Here is a 14,482-nt window from a genome sequence, read left to right on the forward strand (position 1 = left end):
GAGGACAGCCTGTCACCGATCTGTCAGCCAGTCACTGCCACACAGGGCTTGGCGCCAGAAAACGCATATAATAGTCGACTCATGAGCGGGAGGCAACGTTCCCTGAAGAGGAGACATCTGAGAGATGGGGGCACGCATCAGTCCGAGGTGGATGTTTTTCTGAGAGTCACTCCAGGGTGAGGATTCCAATGCTTTGTGGGTAATTGAGTGAAATAACCACATATGGATCATGAACCGCATGACTGATGAAAAAAACAATGCCTCCAACTCTCTTAGTGGTATTAAAGCATAAGAGTGCTGCATGCATGCATAAGAAAGGACCTATAACAGTTTTAAAATAGTCTGTTTTATTTCATATACAAATTTCTTAAATGATATTTGGATGGGTGAACACGTCCACAGTAAGGATATAGAAAATGTTTGGTCATCATATGTGTAACTACATAAGGCATACAAAAGCAGGCTACATGACAGTGGCAGAGAATAGTTCTGCTAGGGACCGGTATTATTATCCCCTACATATCAATGAAAATGATGTAGTATCTCTACTGCTATTTTCAGTACTCTGCATTAAATATGGTGCTCAACCAAAGCATCAAGTAGTCTTGAGGGGTTTATGCTCATATGCATCATGTGGTTACTCCGGACAGTTAGCCTGACTGATCCAACAACATTGTCAGTTTAAAATCTGTAGAATCTATAGAAAGAAGAAGTCAGAAACACTAATGAACTCTAAAGAAAGAAGATTAGATAGATAGATAGATAGATAGATAGATAGATAGATAGATAGATAGATAGATAGATAGATAGATAGATAGATAGATAGATAGATAGATAGATAGATAGATAGATAGATAGATAGATAGATAGATAGATAGATAGATAGATAGATAGATAGATAGATAGATAGATAGATACAAAATGAGAAAGTGAAATTTGTAGATCAAGAGCTGTGGTTTTAATTTCTTCCCTAGAATGAAAATCTATGATAGTTTGATACACTGTAATATATTGGAAGACTTGTACTGGGTATATAAATATGACTTGTTTTTCCACCACAACCAATAACTGTATCTATTAATTGTGCAAACTCATAACATCTTTGTGCAAAAGTGTGGAAAAGTGGCTTTTGTTTTCTATAATAAAGCCTCGATATTAGCATTTTGTAAATATAAAGTCCAAAAACATCTCAACCAACTGACAGCAGCACATAAAAGCATTACACAAAGTTCTCTATGTACATGAGTAATGCAACAGATACATATTTCATATTAAAAACGCTTATGTTAGGAGTGCACAAATACACATAAAATATATCACAAAAGCTTCTCACACATGTAATCAAACTCACTGGCCTAGTGTGTGACTGGTAAAAATGAAACATTCGCTGATCAAGTTAGCCATCGTTTCCTTTCATTTGTTTGAATCCGACATTAATTTGAAGCTACATATAGTGAGTGTAAAGGTTGGCAGGTTTTGCTTCTCAAAGTGGTAAAGGACATGTTGTGCTATGCCTGAGACAATCTTTGCAAATGTTACTGTGAGCTTGTGAAAAGCGCGTCACACCAGGTCCATGAGACATCTTGGGCGTTAAGTCAGATCTGTAAACAACACAGGGTTCTTCTGATGGGGTCAAGTCTTCTCTGTAGGTTCAGACACCACAGTGTGTTGAACTTGTGTCTAGCGGTCTAGCTCTTCTTTCATTCAAATGTAGTTTAGAGCTTTCTGAAAACTGGACTTGACTTGACTTCAGTGTTGAGAACTCTGTTATGAGGTCACCAAGGAGTATATCATACTGGAAGACAAAACAAAAAGGCATTACTGACATTGGCCCTCATTTATCATTCTTGCGTAGAAACGGGCGTATATGTTGGCGTAAGATTATGCTTACACTCCTCTCACCGCCTGATTTATGAAGCTGTGCGTACCTTTGAAATCCAGGTGTACGCAATGCCTGCCCTTGATAAATCCCGCGGCTGAAAACGATCATCATTAGAATAACACGCCCCTATATATTCAAGTCTCCGCTTCCCCCACGCCCTCATTTTACGCCATGGACACACGGAAGACGGCAAAGAAGAGAAACTTCTCTGACGTGGAGCCGAAATGACCTATCACAATGCAATATTTTACAGCACGTCTTTTGAATTAGCATCTTACAGTCTATGATTAGCATTCAATTTCGAATCACGTTACATGTATTGGGGTGTACAATAGTGATGATGATGATGTGATGTGGAGTACCATTCATTCACATTAATAATTGCATGACAATTTGTAATATTCTTCTTATTATTAGTATGATTTGTATTATGAATGACGCTTTTTGTTATTTAGAAGAAGAATGTCATTATTATTATTTGTATTATTATTATTATTTAAAAGAAGAAGAATGTATTTTTTATTATTTTGTCAGTCTGAATTATTTTTTGGTCATTGAAAGCCTTTCGTTACCGAACTCAGTCCGTGCGCACCTGCCGGGCCAAACCATGAAACGTCAGGGTAAAGCGCACAGGCTCGCAACTGAAGGAATACATATGGCTACAAATCAAATGCTTTGGTAAAGTCACACAAATTAAACATTGAAGTCCATGTTGCACAAAAATAAACACTGAAGTTTCTAATTACTATGTTGTTGTTGTTTTTTTTACTGTGGGTCATAATATATAATATCTTTTAGTTTGTCAGTGCGTTTTGTGGTGTTAGGAATTGTTTTTCTGCACATTTCCGCACTAACTCAAAACGTGCGTACACCACCTCCTGAGCTGGCGTAGGATTTGAGCGTGCCGTACGCCAACGTCCATATTGATAAATCTCAAAGTCACCGTGGTTTTGGGTGTACGCCAGGTGTACGCTGGAAATTTGGTGTACGCACTTTTGATAAATGAGGGCCATTGAGTGCAAAAATGTATTCTAAAAATCATAAACTACAGGGTAGAATTTGATAAAACAGATTAGACGTTCTAATCTAATACTGTTGATAGATAGACAGACAGACAGATAGATCAGACACTCCCAGCTTCCATCCTATGCATTTGCTGAGAAACTGGGACTTCTCCCTTTATGCACACTACTTTTCGATTCTGCGAAATGAGCTTGTGCCCATGGGTTCCATCACTCTGTCAGGGAACGACTTTAATTAGTTCATTTCTTCCTAGCTAACAACAAACACAAAGACACAATTTGTCCCCAAATTATCCAGATGAAACCACAGCATTCATTCTCAGTTTGTGGAAATATAAGGCGAGAGGCTTCAAAGCAGTTGACGCTATGAAAAATGACAGCTTCACCAGCTTGAGGATCACTCCGGGCAGGTCATGATATGGATTGTATTTATTTAGAATGCACTGCCATATGTTGATGTATGTTGAATTTCTGTGCTGACTTCACACTAGGGGCCATTGATGTCATGCCAGAATGCTGTCCACAGGCATTAATACATAATAAGGGGTTGCCCTGATAAAAACTGCATAAGCAGTTCTTGGCTCGCTGTGTCTTATTATCTTCAATGTGTGGGGGTTGGAAAAGTATGGCATGGGTTCCTTTTATATTCCTAATCTTTTTTTTTTAAAAGAAAGTAGATTTATGCTCTTTGAAATTATATCACTGCTGCTTATGCAGAATATGTTTAACCTAATCAGAAAACGTTTTTTTTTTAAGGTTGAGTGTCATGATTATATTCAGTGCACACAGCTCAAGGCTGGTCACAAACATAAAGATGTTTTAAATGGAGAGCTGCTGTATTATTAAAGCTGTGTCTTATTTGCGTCCTGAGAACATCTTTTTAGTGTTGAAAGTGGAAGATCAATGAAAAATGTATTTCAGCTATGAGCAGATATGATCCTGATGGAGCCTGAGGCGAACAATGTTCCTCATGCCTTTGCAATCTTTGTGGAGCTTAAACATATGAGAACTGGTGTGACATTTGCCCAAATCTCTCTTTCACTTCTATCAAAGAGGAAAGCTCCTTTCTTGAGTCATTAGGTTTGAATGGTGTTTAGAAAAAAACTATTGTAATTGGTTGGGTGATGGCCTGGTGCGCTGATAATGGATTTGCAATTGATTTGTAAGATTGATTCGTAAGAGGGAGCACAACATTGTGAACATTACAAAGGGTTAGAGTACAAATTAAGTTTGAAGTTCAAGCCACAGGGGTTAGGGCAGACAAATAGACAGTATTCATCAAATCAGACATTATATAAGAATTTATAAGATTAGTTTTGTTTCTTTTAAGTCGATGTGCAGACTGATTGTTCCAAGTTAGGATCAGGTTAAGCATAAATTTGATAACCACAGAAATAATTCAAACTAGTCCACATTAAAGTAAAAAATGTGATGGTCATATTTTCAAGCCCTATCAAATTCTTTCATAAAAACCTGTATAATTTGAGAGTAACATTGTGTAAATCATCATTTTGGAGAGACTAATGTTCTGGACAGATAAACTTTTAGTTATATTTGCCACAAAGATTATTTCTGTTTACAGACAAAGCTGGTAAGTGATTCACATTAGTGTCATGCTAACACATAACACATATATTATTTAAGTATTGTGGTTATACTATACTTGTGGCTAAAACATTGTGTGTTTTAACATTTATTGTTGCTACTACAGTACGACAAGGACACTGTAAAATAAAGACATTCCTTTAGCAATAAAAAGCCAGCAGTTAGAGGAAGGGTCAAGATTCACAAGATGGCATGACTGTTGTGAAGAGAAGCAACAACTCACTACCATCACTTCTAAAAGAGTGAGTGCGTACTAATAGATGCTGGAGAAAAAAGGGGGTAAAACTGCTGTATTTGGCCTAGAATTTCAATTCTAGAAGCAAATAGTGTTAAATAATGCAGAATATGGCTGATACACAACAACTGCCTTTGATCTGACAAAAGGTCATAAGGCCTGTCTGCCCGAAGGGTGAACCTTTATAGAATATGTGCGTTTTTATGTGTATTTTTAACATTTTTAATGTGACGTGATATAGTGTGGATGAAAAAGGAATCAGGAATTCTACCCAAAGGCATGTTTCTGGGCGTGCAAATGCTTGTATATGTAAGTATATATCCCTGCTATGCTATAGGCTTGAGATAGCTTATAGCAAAGGCACACAACAAAAGCATATTTAGCTGTAAAATATAAACATCAGTGAAGATGTTGCACAGAATTAGCAGACGATAAAGTTTGGTTGAGATAACTTCTGGATACTCACCAATAGAGATAGTAGAAGAACGAGAGGACAAAGAAGGACATCTTGCACCAGGCTTCTTTTTGGCAGAATTTGAGCGTGTCTCCATTCATGACAGACGCTGGATCGTAGAGAAGCTCCTTAGTGTCTGTGGGGCTGTGGAAGTACCTGCCGAAAATGGGAAAAAAACACGAGGCGGGTAGTGCGTCTTGAAACATTATGTGCACCTTTGTTTTGTTTTTCGGTTTTTATTTTGAATTAATTTTTCATCTAATGCAAAGTTTGGCTTGTCTAAGCCTCTTAATTCTATGTATTTCTGTCAATCTAGGCAGTTCTTGGAGATGGATGACTTAAATATAGTCTTTAATTGTAAGACGAGGAAAAACGCCTCCCCCAGTGTAATAATTATATTAGGAAAATCAAAAACAAGGAGTGGAGGTTTTAAGTGCATTAGGAAGAAAGACGTGGAAGAATTGGAGCAAAACACAGGGAAGAAGAGACTGACAGCGCACTGGAAAGCAGCATCATTGGATCTGTGAAAAAGGTAGACTGATTTTATTGAAAATTATTGATAGTGAATTCAACCAGCTAACTTCATAACAATAATCAAAATTCACCATTACTATTCTACTGACTAAGGTTGATGTTTCACCATTCATCATTCTGCAAAATGATAATAATAAAAAAACAATGATTTCTCATATTCTGAGGACGGTGGCAGTAATTGACAACAGCTCTGCACATTCAGTAACAAACCCTGAAGAAAGATTTAGAGCTCCAAAGAGACTGAAACTCATTTTATCCAAGTTATGAATTCCTCAGTTGTTCCACTGTGTGATGAAACATTCAGTCTGCTATTATTCATCCAAAAATGAATAAGACTAATGCGCATGTGACAAGATTAGGAACGCACTGAACATTTAGTGGCAAGGAGCTTTAATGTAGGATAATTAAGAATGGAATTGATCTGAAATATGGATAATTCCAATACTGATGCTGTATCAAGAGGATCAATCCTTACATAAAAATATATATATAAAAAAAAAAAAATTTTTACATAATGATTTGGCATGAAAATTCTTAGTAGTCTTAGAATTCTTAGAAAAGTCTTATGATAAGAACCCCTCCATATGTGGCTCATCACTCATTTAGTCATATAGAGCTGTTACTAATGTCTTTTTAATTTGAAATGGCTATAATTAGCATTTTTATACTTAAATATTCACAAACAATACATTTAATAGAGGTATATTAATATCAGAAGTATTGCTATCTCAGGGACAGGTGGGATTTCTCAGGACACCTATTTCAGTGATATCGGACAGGTAGCAGGCCCATTATAGTCCTCATAGGTTGTTTAAGCGGAGTAAAGGCTGGTTCAGGTGCTCACCTCCATGTGTTGTAGAAGAGCAGAGGGATATTCAGGCCTACGGTAAGCCACTCCTGAGCACACAGGAACATGATACAGAAGAGTCCATGGATAGAGTACTCTGGAAGCACCAACTAGAGAGAACACAGATAAGTAACTCAGTTCTTTTCTTGGGTAAAACAGGGTGGAAGACAGTGCTCTGATTCAGGTCTGATTCATGCAGGTAGACCTATGGATTTGAAGTCTTTGATTCATTCTTAAAGGAGTAGGTCACCCAAAAATTAAAAATCTGTCATTATACACTCACCCTCATGTCATTCCAAACTATATAACTTTTTTTAAAAGAGTGACTAGGATATTAGGCCATGATTAAATGATGACAAAACTGTAATTTTGGATGAACTATCCCTTTAAGAAAGGAAATGACTGTTTTATTTTCACAAACTGTTTGTTGCTCTGAAGAGTTTGCAGAGATCAGTGAAAATTGGATTTCTCTTATATAAGAAAGAGGGATACAATTGTAATGTTTTCATGGAAATTCTAAGGCAGAGTACTTGATGAAATCAATAAAAATCTAAGGTGATCACTAGAGTTCACCTTCAACTGAGGAAGAACAGGACAATTTTTGGCGACACTGCTGTGGCAGTTTGCTGTAAATGGACAAGAAAGGGGACTCGTAGGGCAGTTACTTTGGACAGTACTTGAGGTTGCTACCAAGCATAATACCCAAACTACTTCAGCTGTGTTGCCCAATCCCAGTGGGATTTCCATAGACTTCCATATATATATATTAGGACTAGGACTTAAGGCCCAAAGGACTTAGCCATTAACAGTTTATACCTGACACAGACTGAGGGCTGGCTTCGGTGAATCATTTATCACTTAAGACACAACATCCTAAGGCACAAACCTTACCTTTTATAGTCCAGAGCAGGCTAAAGAAAATTTGGTTCAGGCCAACATTTCTGTAAGAGGGCTCATTAAAGTTTGACCTGTCCCAGCTATTTAAGCTTATTGGCGCAAAAAAAGCCCAAAATATTCCATCATTACTAAATACCCTGGATATAAAAAGAAAAGGATGAATGCTTTAGAGAAAATGTCTTGTCCTGTGTAATTCCCTTCTGCATGCCACATTCTCAACTTCACAACAAGAGAAATATTAAAGTCGTCACCTTTATTTATATAGCTCTTTATACAATACAGATCGTTTTAAAGCAGCTTTACAGGGATAAACAGGACAATAATGATTCAGTGATGCAAACAGAATTCAGTTTTTCTGTAAAGCAGATCTAAAAAGACAATAGCCATTATTCAGTTGGTAAATCTGTTCCGTGTTGATTCCGTTCGGTTTAATAACTGTGTAAAATTAATACATTTTGGAATGTTCAATTCATCTATAAAGCAGCTCTGGAGAAAACAGTGATGTCATTATCCAGGTCAGTGTAGTTCTCATCCAATAATGTTAGTGTAGTCCGATCAATAATATTGCTGAATATTAAGTGTCCTCAACTAAGCAAGCCAAAAGGTGACAATGGCAAGGAACCCAAACTTCATCATGTGACAGAAATGGAGAATGAAAAAAAAAAAACTTGGGAGAAGCCAGGCTCAGACATGGCGCCAGTTCTCTAGCCAGATGAACGAACATGGTCTGGTTTAATTCCAGGCTGCATCACAAGTCAGATTGTGGACTGATATCATTCAGAATATTTCATCCAGTTCCTTCTACTTGAAGATCGGGATATATACATCATTTGGTGGGAGGGGAGCTGAAGCTGACCATAGGGTCTGTGCAGAAGACTTGTCCTCATGTCTTCGCTGAAGGCCATTAAACAGACTTCAACATATTTTGCATAAATTCAAGTTATTATTCAAACCGTTCCCTTAGTGTATCTATTCACTTCAAGCTGAGGCTCATGGGTAATTTCTTATCTGGATTTTAGCTGAATTGTGAACTGCCGTTGGCAAAGCAAAGTTTCTCTTCTAAAACTCCACTCTCCTCACTAGAATAAATGATCTTCCTGCCATCGCTCCACATGGGAGACTCAGGAGAGTTTGATGTTAGCACGTTGCTACATTAATGCAGTACTCTGATCAGTATTCCAATTAGTTTAATCAGTTTCAATCTTGAACAAAAATTTACATTCAAATTATTTATAATCAGTATTCTCTCACCTTGTCCACCATCTTGGGTTTATTGTTTTTCCACTGAGCTTGTGGCAATGCATTTTGGGACTGCATTCTGCATGAGTTATATTTGTGAAGTTGCCTTCCAATTTGGCTTTACATATCTTATAAAGCAGCATAAGTAAGATGCTTACCTTTTGAAACAGTTTTTCTGCGCCAATGATGCCTTAAAATTATAGACTTTGGAACAGGGCAGAGATAAATTCTGGATAATCAAGTAAATATGGACTGGCAGCTGGCCCAGGAAGTGCCCATCTGGAAGATCAGTCTTAATCTGTTAGACTTCAGGGCTTCTGAACATCTGAGTAACTTTAGGCACAATATTTTGTCCTTCATTTCAGTGGCACGTGGCACACATAAACAACAACAAAAATGTGCAATTTTGGAGTGATTTTATCATTATGTGTCATATTTATGTGACATTAACTAGCAGGCCAGCTGTGACACTAAATAATAGCATGTCTTAAATGTGACTCTGGATCACAAAACCAGTCACAAGTCGCACGAGTATATTTGTGGCAATAGCCAACAATACATTGTATGGGTCAAAATTTTAGATTTTTCTTTTATACCAAAAATCTTTAGGATATTAAAGCTGCAGTCCGCAGTTTTTCCTCTTTGTCACCATCTCTGTTTTGATATCTGAAATTGCAGCTATTCGTGGAATTATCAACTTTACGTGAGTTGTGCCTCGACACGGCAAAGCGCGGATGAACACAATAAGGAGAGGAGAGTGTGCAGCTGTCAGTCACCGTGCCGATGTGGATACTGTCATTCAGAATCACAGATTATTATTTTTTGAAGTATGACCAACATAAGAATTTTCACTCGAAAATGTCATCTGAACAAGTAAGTAACATCCACTTTTGTTCTGACCAACTAAGGGAAAAAAAATCATTGCAGTAAATCGCGCTGATTAAATCTAACAATCGCTTATCATATCACGTAAAACCGAGCAAATTATACTTTGTTCTCAAATTGTTAATGTTCAACATCAGCATTGCGTGACTACATTTAATACCCTTCCGATATTTATCCTTGTTTTCGCATGGGCCCAGTTGCAGTCTCTTTTTTTCTGTAGCCACTCCGAAGTCTTTTGCATTTTACAACGGGTGAATCTTTAGTTGTCACTGGTGATTGTCGTTTGAACCTTTCTGGATCCGCCATCAAATTGATCAGTTTAATTACATCAAGCGCTGTGAGAAAAGGCTATAAATCTCCACCTCCAACATGCTCACACACAATATAGCCTACTAGCCGAGACTCCTTCTTTGTGTGTACAGATGTGACGTAATGACGCAAAGACATGCTCAAATTTCCCGCGGAAATCCACCAGTACCACTGGAATTAAAAACATTATTACAAGCTTACCGTTTTGAATCGAGCTAAGGCAAGCAGAGAGTTTTGAACACTGGCTGGTTATGTATTTGCTCAAAATTTTATTTTGGATAATTTTTAACCCAAAAAAGCTACGGACTGCAGCTTTAAGTAAAGATCATGTTCCATGAAGATATTTTGTAAATGTAAATTTCCTACCGTAAATATATAATAATTTAATTTATTTTTGTGAGTGAATGCAGCACCATCTTTAACATAAATGGACAACTTTAAAGGCGATTTCCTATCCTAACAAACCATACATCAATGAAAAGCTTATTTATTCAGCTTTCATATGATGTATATCATATGGTTTTGTGGTCCAGGGTCACAAATATAAAACTGGAGAAATAAAGCCATATTCTGCCATCAATTGTAATACAAAGTAAATAAATTCCTGTCTGGAGAAATTCTTGTTTAAAGGTGCAGTATGTAATATTGACAGCTAGTGGTTGAAATGGGTACTGCAGTCCAAATTCAAAATTTGGCTTTTTAGGTCGGGTAGAATCTGCAATCTCTGACCCAGTTCTTTTGCTTGCGTTCAACTGGCAACCTGGGGTGTCGAAATACTATTGGGTAAATTGGCTGTGTGCGGGATCACACAGACCAACGCAAAAACAGACTTTCCGACATAGAACGCACATTTCGAAGTATAATAACTGGCTGCAGCATTGTTTTTCGGAGAAACAAGAATGTGAACAGCATGTTTCCATAATATCTGCAAACATATGGTATTTTTATGCTTTAGTACAGTCAACAACAACAACAAAAAAAAAAAACCTACAGCACCCTTTACATGATTTCCTGTTAAAATAAAGGCAAAATAAGATAATTTGGTAACATTTTACAATATGGTCTCATTTTGTTAATATTAGTAAAAGCTTTCACTATCTTGAACTACAGTATTAGTGAGCAATATATTTTTACAACCTTTATGAATCTTTGTTAATGTTAGTTCATAAAAATAAATATAGTTTTTTAAAGTTAACAATTAACTAATGTTAACTATTAACTTTTGATTTTTTTAAATACGTATTTGTTAATGTTGGAATTAACATTAACTAAGATTAATAAACACTGTAGAAGTATTGTCCAGTCTTAATTAATACAAATGTTAATAAATGAAACCTTATTGTAAATTGTTAACAATAATTTAAATAAACTTACTTTGTCATATCTCAGATATTATGTTTTTTATGGGTTTAAAATCTTTTTTGGCTGTATATCAGCATTTTGCTGACTCTGTACATTGAAGCCTCTCATGCACACATTTAACCATTCAGAAGGAGCTAGTTTCTCCACCATTGCTATGTTAATTATGAGGACCACTCAGACCGAAGTCCAGAAGCTTTGAGTGCTTTAAGTATAACTTTTAAACTTGCCTTCCCATGGGAATCACAAGCCGCTGCAGAATCATGTCACCTAATGAGAGGTCTACTTTGGCGGAGAGCTTTTTACTGTGGAGTGTCCTTCACATTCTCTCTTCCTCACTCGCTCTCTAACCCTCTGTTCCCACCATTAGTGCAAAAGGGAGCAGGCACCAAACCTGTAGATATCTCTTTAATGAGGCAGTGTGTCTTGACTATATATATATATATATATATATATATTAAGAATGGAGATATATTAAAGAAATGGCCAAGAGCCACTGATACCTAGATGACTGACCACAAGAATAGAGAGAATAGTTCTACATTCAGTACTTGTAACCATAAATAAATTCAAATATGTTCAGGAACCATTCCCTTTCATATTCACTTATTACAATGATAATCTGACTGTGCCCTCAGATTAGCAACAGCACAATGTTCTCGGCCTTAGTAGATCAGAATAGCCGCTATAGTCTCCAATTACTGCCTTGCTCTTCCAGCAGCAGCCAATAATTAACTGCAGCATAGAATTATACATATTTTCTCTTTAAAGAACATCTATCCCCATGAGACAGGATAGCATATGAACTGGCTCAACTATTTGGGCTGTGATTATCACCATTTTGAATATTAGGTTATGGCACAGATACACACTTCCAGACTAAAAAATAAAATAAAAAATAAAAATAAAAATAGCATATTCAAAATAAAGCAGGGTCAAAAACAGAAAGATTACCAGCAGAAACACTGTCATATCTGATGCACTAAGAGATTATATTTACATTTACATTTACATTTATTCATTTAGCTGACGCTTTTATCCAAAGCGACTTACAATTGCTATATTTCAGAGGTCGCACGCCTCTGGAGCAACTAGGAGTTAAGTGTCTTGCTCAGGGACACATTGGTGTCTCGCAGTGGATTCGAACCCGGGTCTCTCACACCAAAGGCATGTGTCTTATCCACTGCGCCATCACCACCCTATTTATTTATTTATTTATTATGTATAGGCTTTATAAAGCAGTTGCAACAAAATAAAAATATATATTTTTACACTGGATTTCTACAACCCTGCAATATCCTTCTGTCAGAATAAAACAATACATAATAATATAAATCAATTAAATAATACATAATAAACTGAATAGTCATGAATGTGAAAGAGAAAGGTTATTGAACATGTAACGTTAACCAAAAGTTAACATTAATAATATCTATTATTAACAAATAATACAATATGCTGTATTTCTACACTGCAATATCCTTAAATTACATAATAATAAAAAACAACTGAATAATAAAATAACAAGCTTAAATAACATTTTTATTTATTTATTAGTCATTTATTAGTTATATATTTATTTATTAGTCAAGTAATAAAATAATTTAGAAAATATAAAAAAATTCAGTAGCTAATACCTTATGCTGTGTTTCTATACCGCTGCAATACAATTTCAGTACATAGAAACATACTGTATAATAATATGAATTTATTGAATAATCAATTATAAACTTGAATGGGAAAATATTCAGTGTAGGCAGAAACAAAATATTTCTAAACACTTTAAAAAAAGTCTTAAAAAACTACAATAAACATGCAAATGTTCGTCAACCTTGGGTAAGAGACAGTGACGTCAAGCTGGAAGGAATACACTAATTGAAAGTTATAGTGGAACACTGTGATTTTTAGCGGCAGAGTAATTATACCAGCAGCAGCAGATGAACTGCCACACCTCTGATAAGAGCACATTGTCTCAGAGCCTGGTGACAGGCTAATAGGCCCCTGCTGTCCCCTACACACCCAAGTCTCAGACCTAACAAGATGCATAAAGAGACAAGATACTGTATGATTACCAGCCAGATGTTGCTATTTTTAAAAGCCACAAAGGAGAATGCTCTTTTCTCCAGCAGCGTGGGGGCAGCTACAAGAGGCTTGATAACAAAGGCTTATTTTTAACTGTGGTTTTCTTTCTGAAAAGAGTTTAGCATATACATCTCGAGCTGATAAATTCCCAAGCAGGTTTTCATTTTTCATTGCACACGACTGATCTAGGCGGCTCAAGCAAATTCATTCACAGGCTACGCCTCGGCAGCAGTAGTTTAGTCTCAGCACTAAACTGTCTGATGAGGGCTGGACTGCTTTTGGCTTGGTAAGAGACTGAGAGCAGTTGCAAGACAGCCCCCTCCTCGTTCTCTGCCCTGAGCCCTTTGAAGGCAAATGGAGCTTTTGCTCCAGGCAGAGGCTGTATTTCTTACTGCGCCCCCAAGTATATCCGTGTAGGGTGTGAAAAAGAAAAATCACATTCCCTGCTCTGATGAGATAAGGATTGCTTGGAAAAGTCATAAGAGGGAGAGACTGAAGTATGTGTGAGGCAAAACTCAGCAGTCTACAAATCTGAGATGAGGTTTCTTTCTGACTTATGCTTGAAAAAGTAGATCTGAATCTGGCCTGAAAATGTTGTCACCATAATAGAAATGATGCAGAATAGTACTGAAGATGATGCCATTGTACTGAAGCTATAACAAATTATTAAAATAATATATGGAAAATGTTTACTTTGTATTAAGCTGACGTCTGTTTTTCTGCCGACTATTATAATATAAAGATGTATAAATCTAAAAAGAAACATTTTCAAATAATCACTATAACACTTTCATAATCACAGAGAATGGGGTAGATCGGGGTAAGCTGTGCAAGTATGTCCTCATAAAAAGAAACTGGACAAATTTTTTTTTTCCAACCAATGTTCAGGCCACCTATTTGAAAACAGTCAAAAAGTCATTTTGTAATTCCTTTGCGTTTTTATATGGGTGTGTAATTTATGTTGTCGCAAAACCTTCAAGCATGTTTACCACAGACCTTAACCCCATAGGAAAATCTCGAGGGAACCAGTGGCGAATTAGTCTTCCAGACTTTGATGTCATCCCTGCTCCACTCTATTGCAAGGGTCTCAATGCGGTCCTCTGAGAAGATCCAACATAACAGATCTCAGAAC

General features: G+C 36.6%; 1 protein-coding gene across 2 annotated transcripts in view; it reads right to left on the reverse strand.

Annotated features, from left to right (window-relative positions):
* Nucleotides 1–826: 826 nt before the first annotated feature.
* The window catches only part of cnih3 (cornichon family AMPA receptor auxiliary protein 3), a 30,928-nt gene continuing 17,272 nt past the window's right edge, over nt 827–14,482 (reverse strand). Inside the window, exons 4-6 of one of the 2 annotated variants that reach the window (XM_056269318.1) lie at nt 6,577–6,689; nt 5,211–5,354; nt 827–1,795 (exon numbers count right to left, since the gene is read on the reverse strand). In XM_056269318.1, coding sequence (XP_056125293.1) covers nt 1,768–1,795; nt 5,211–5,354; nt 6,577–6,689 — 285 coding nt within the window. In that variant the 3' untranslated portion in view covers nt 827–1,767. Of the gene's footprint in view, nt 1,796–5,210; nt 5,358–6,576; nt 6,690–14,482 lie in introns of both variants that reach the window. The other variant, XM_056269317.1, reaches the window with a different exon arrangement.

This window comes from Rhinichthys klamathensis, unplaced genomic scaffold (genome assembly GCF_029890125.1).
Source record: "Rhinichthys klamathensis goyatoka isolate OS25496 unplaced genomic scaffold, OSU_Roscu_1.1 h1tg000281l_1, whole genome shotgun sequence".
In the NCBI taxonomy this organism is placed as follows: domain Eukaryota; kingdom Metazoa; phylum Chordata; class Actinopteri; order Cypriniformes; family Leuciscidae; genus Rhinichthys; species Rhinichthys klamathensis.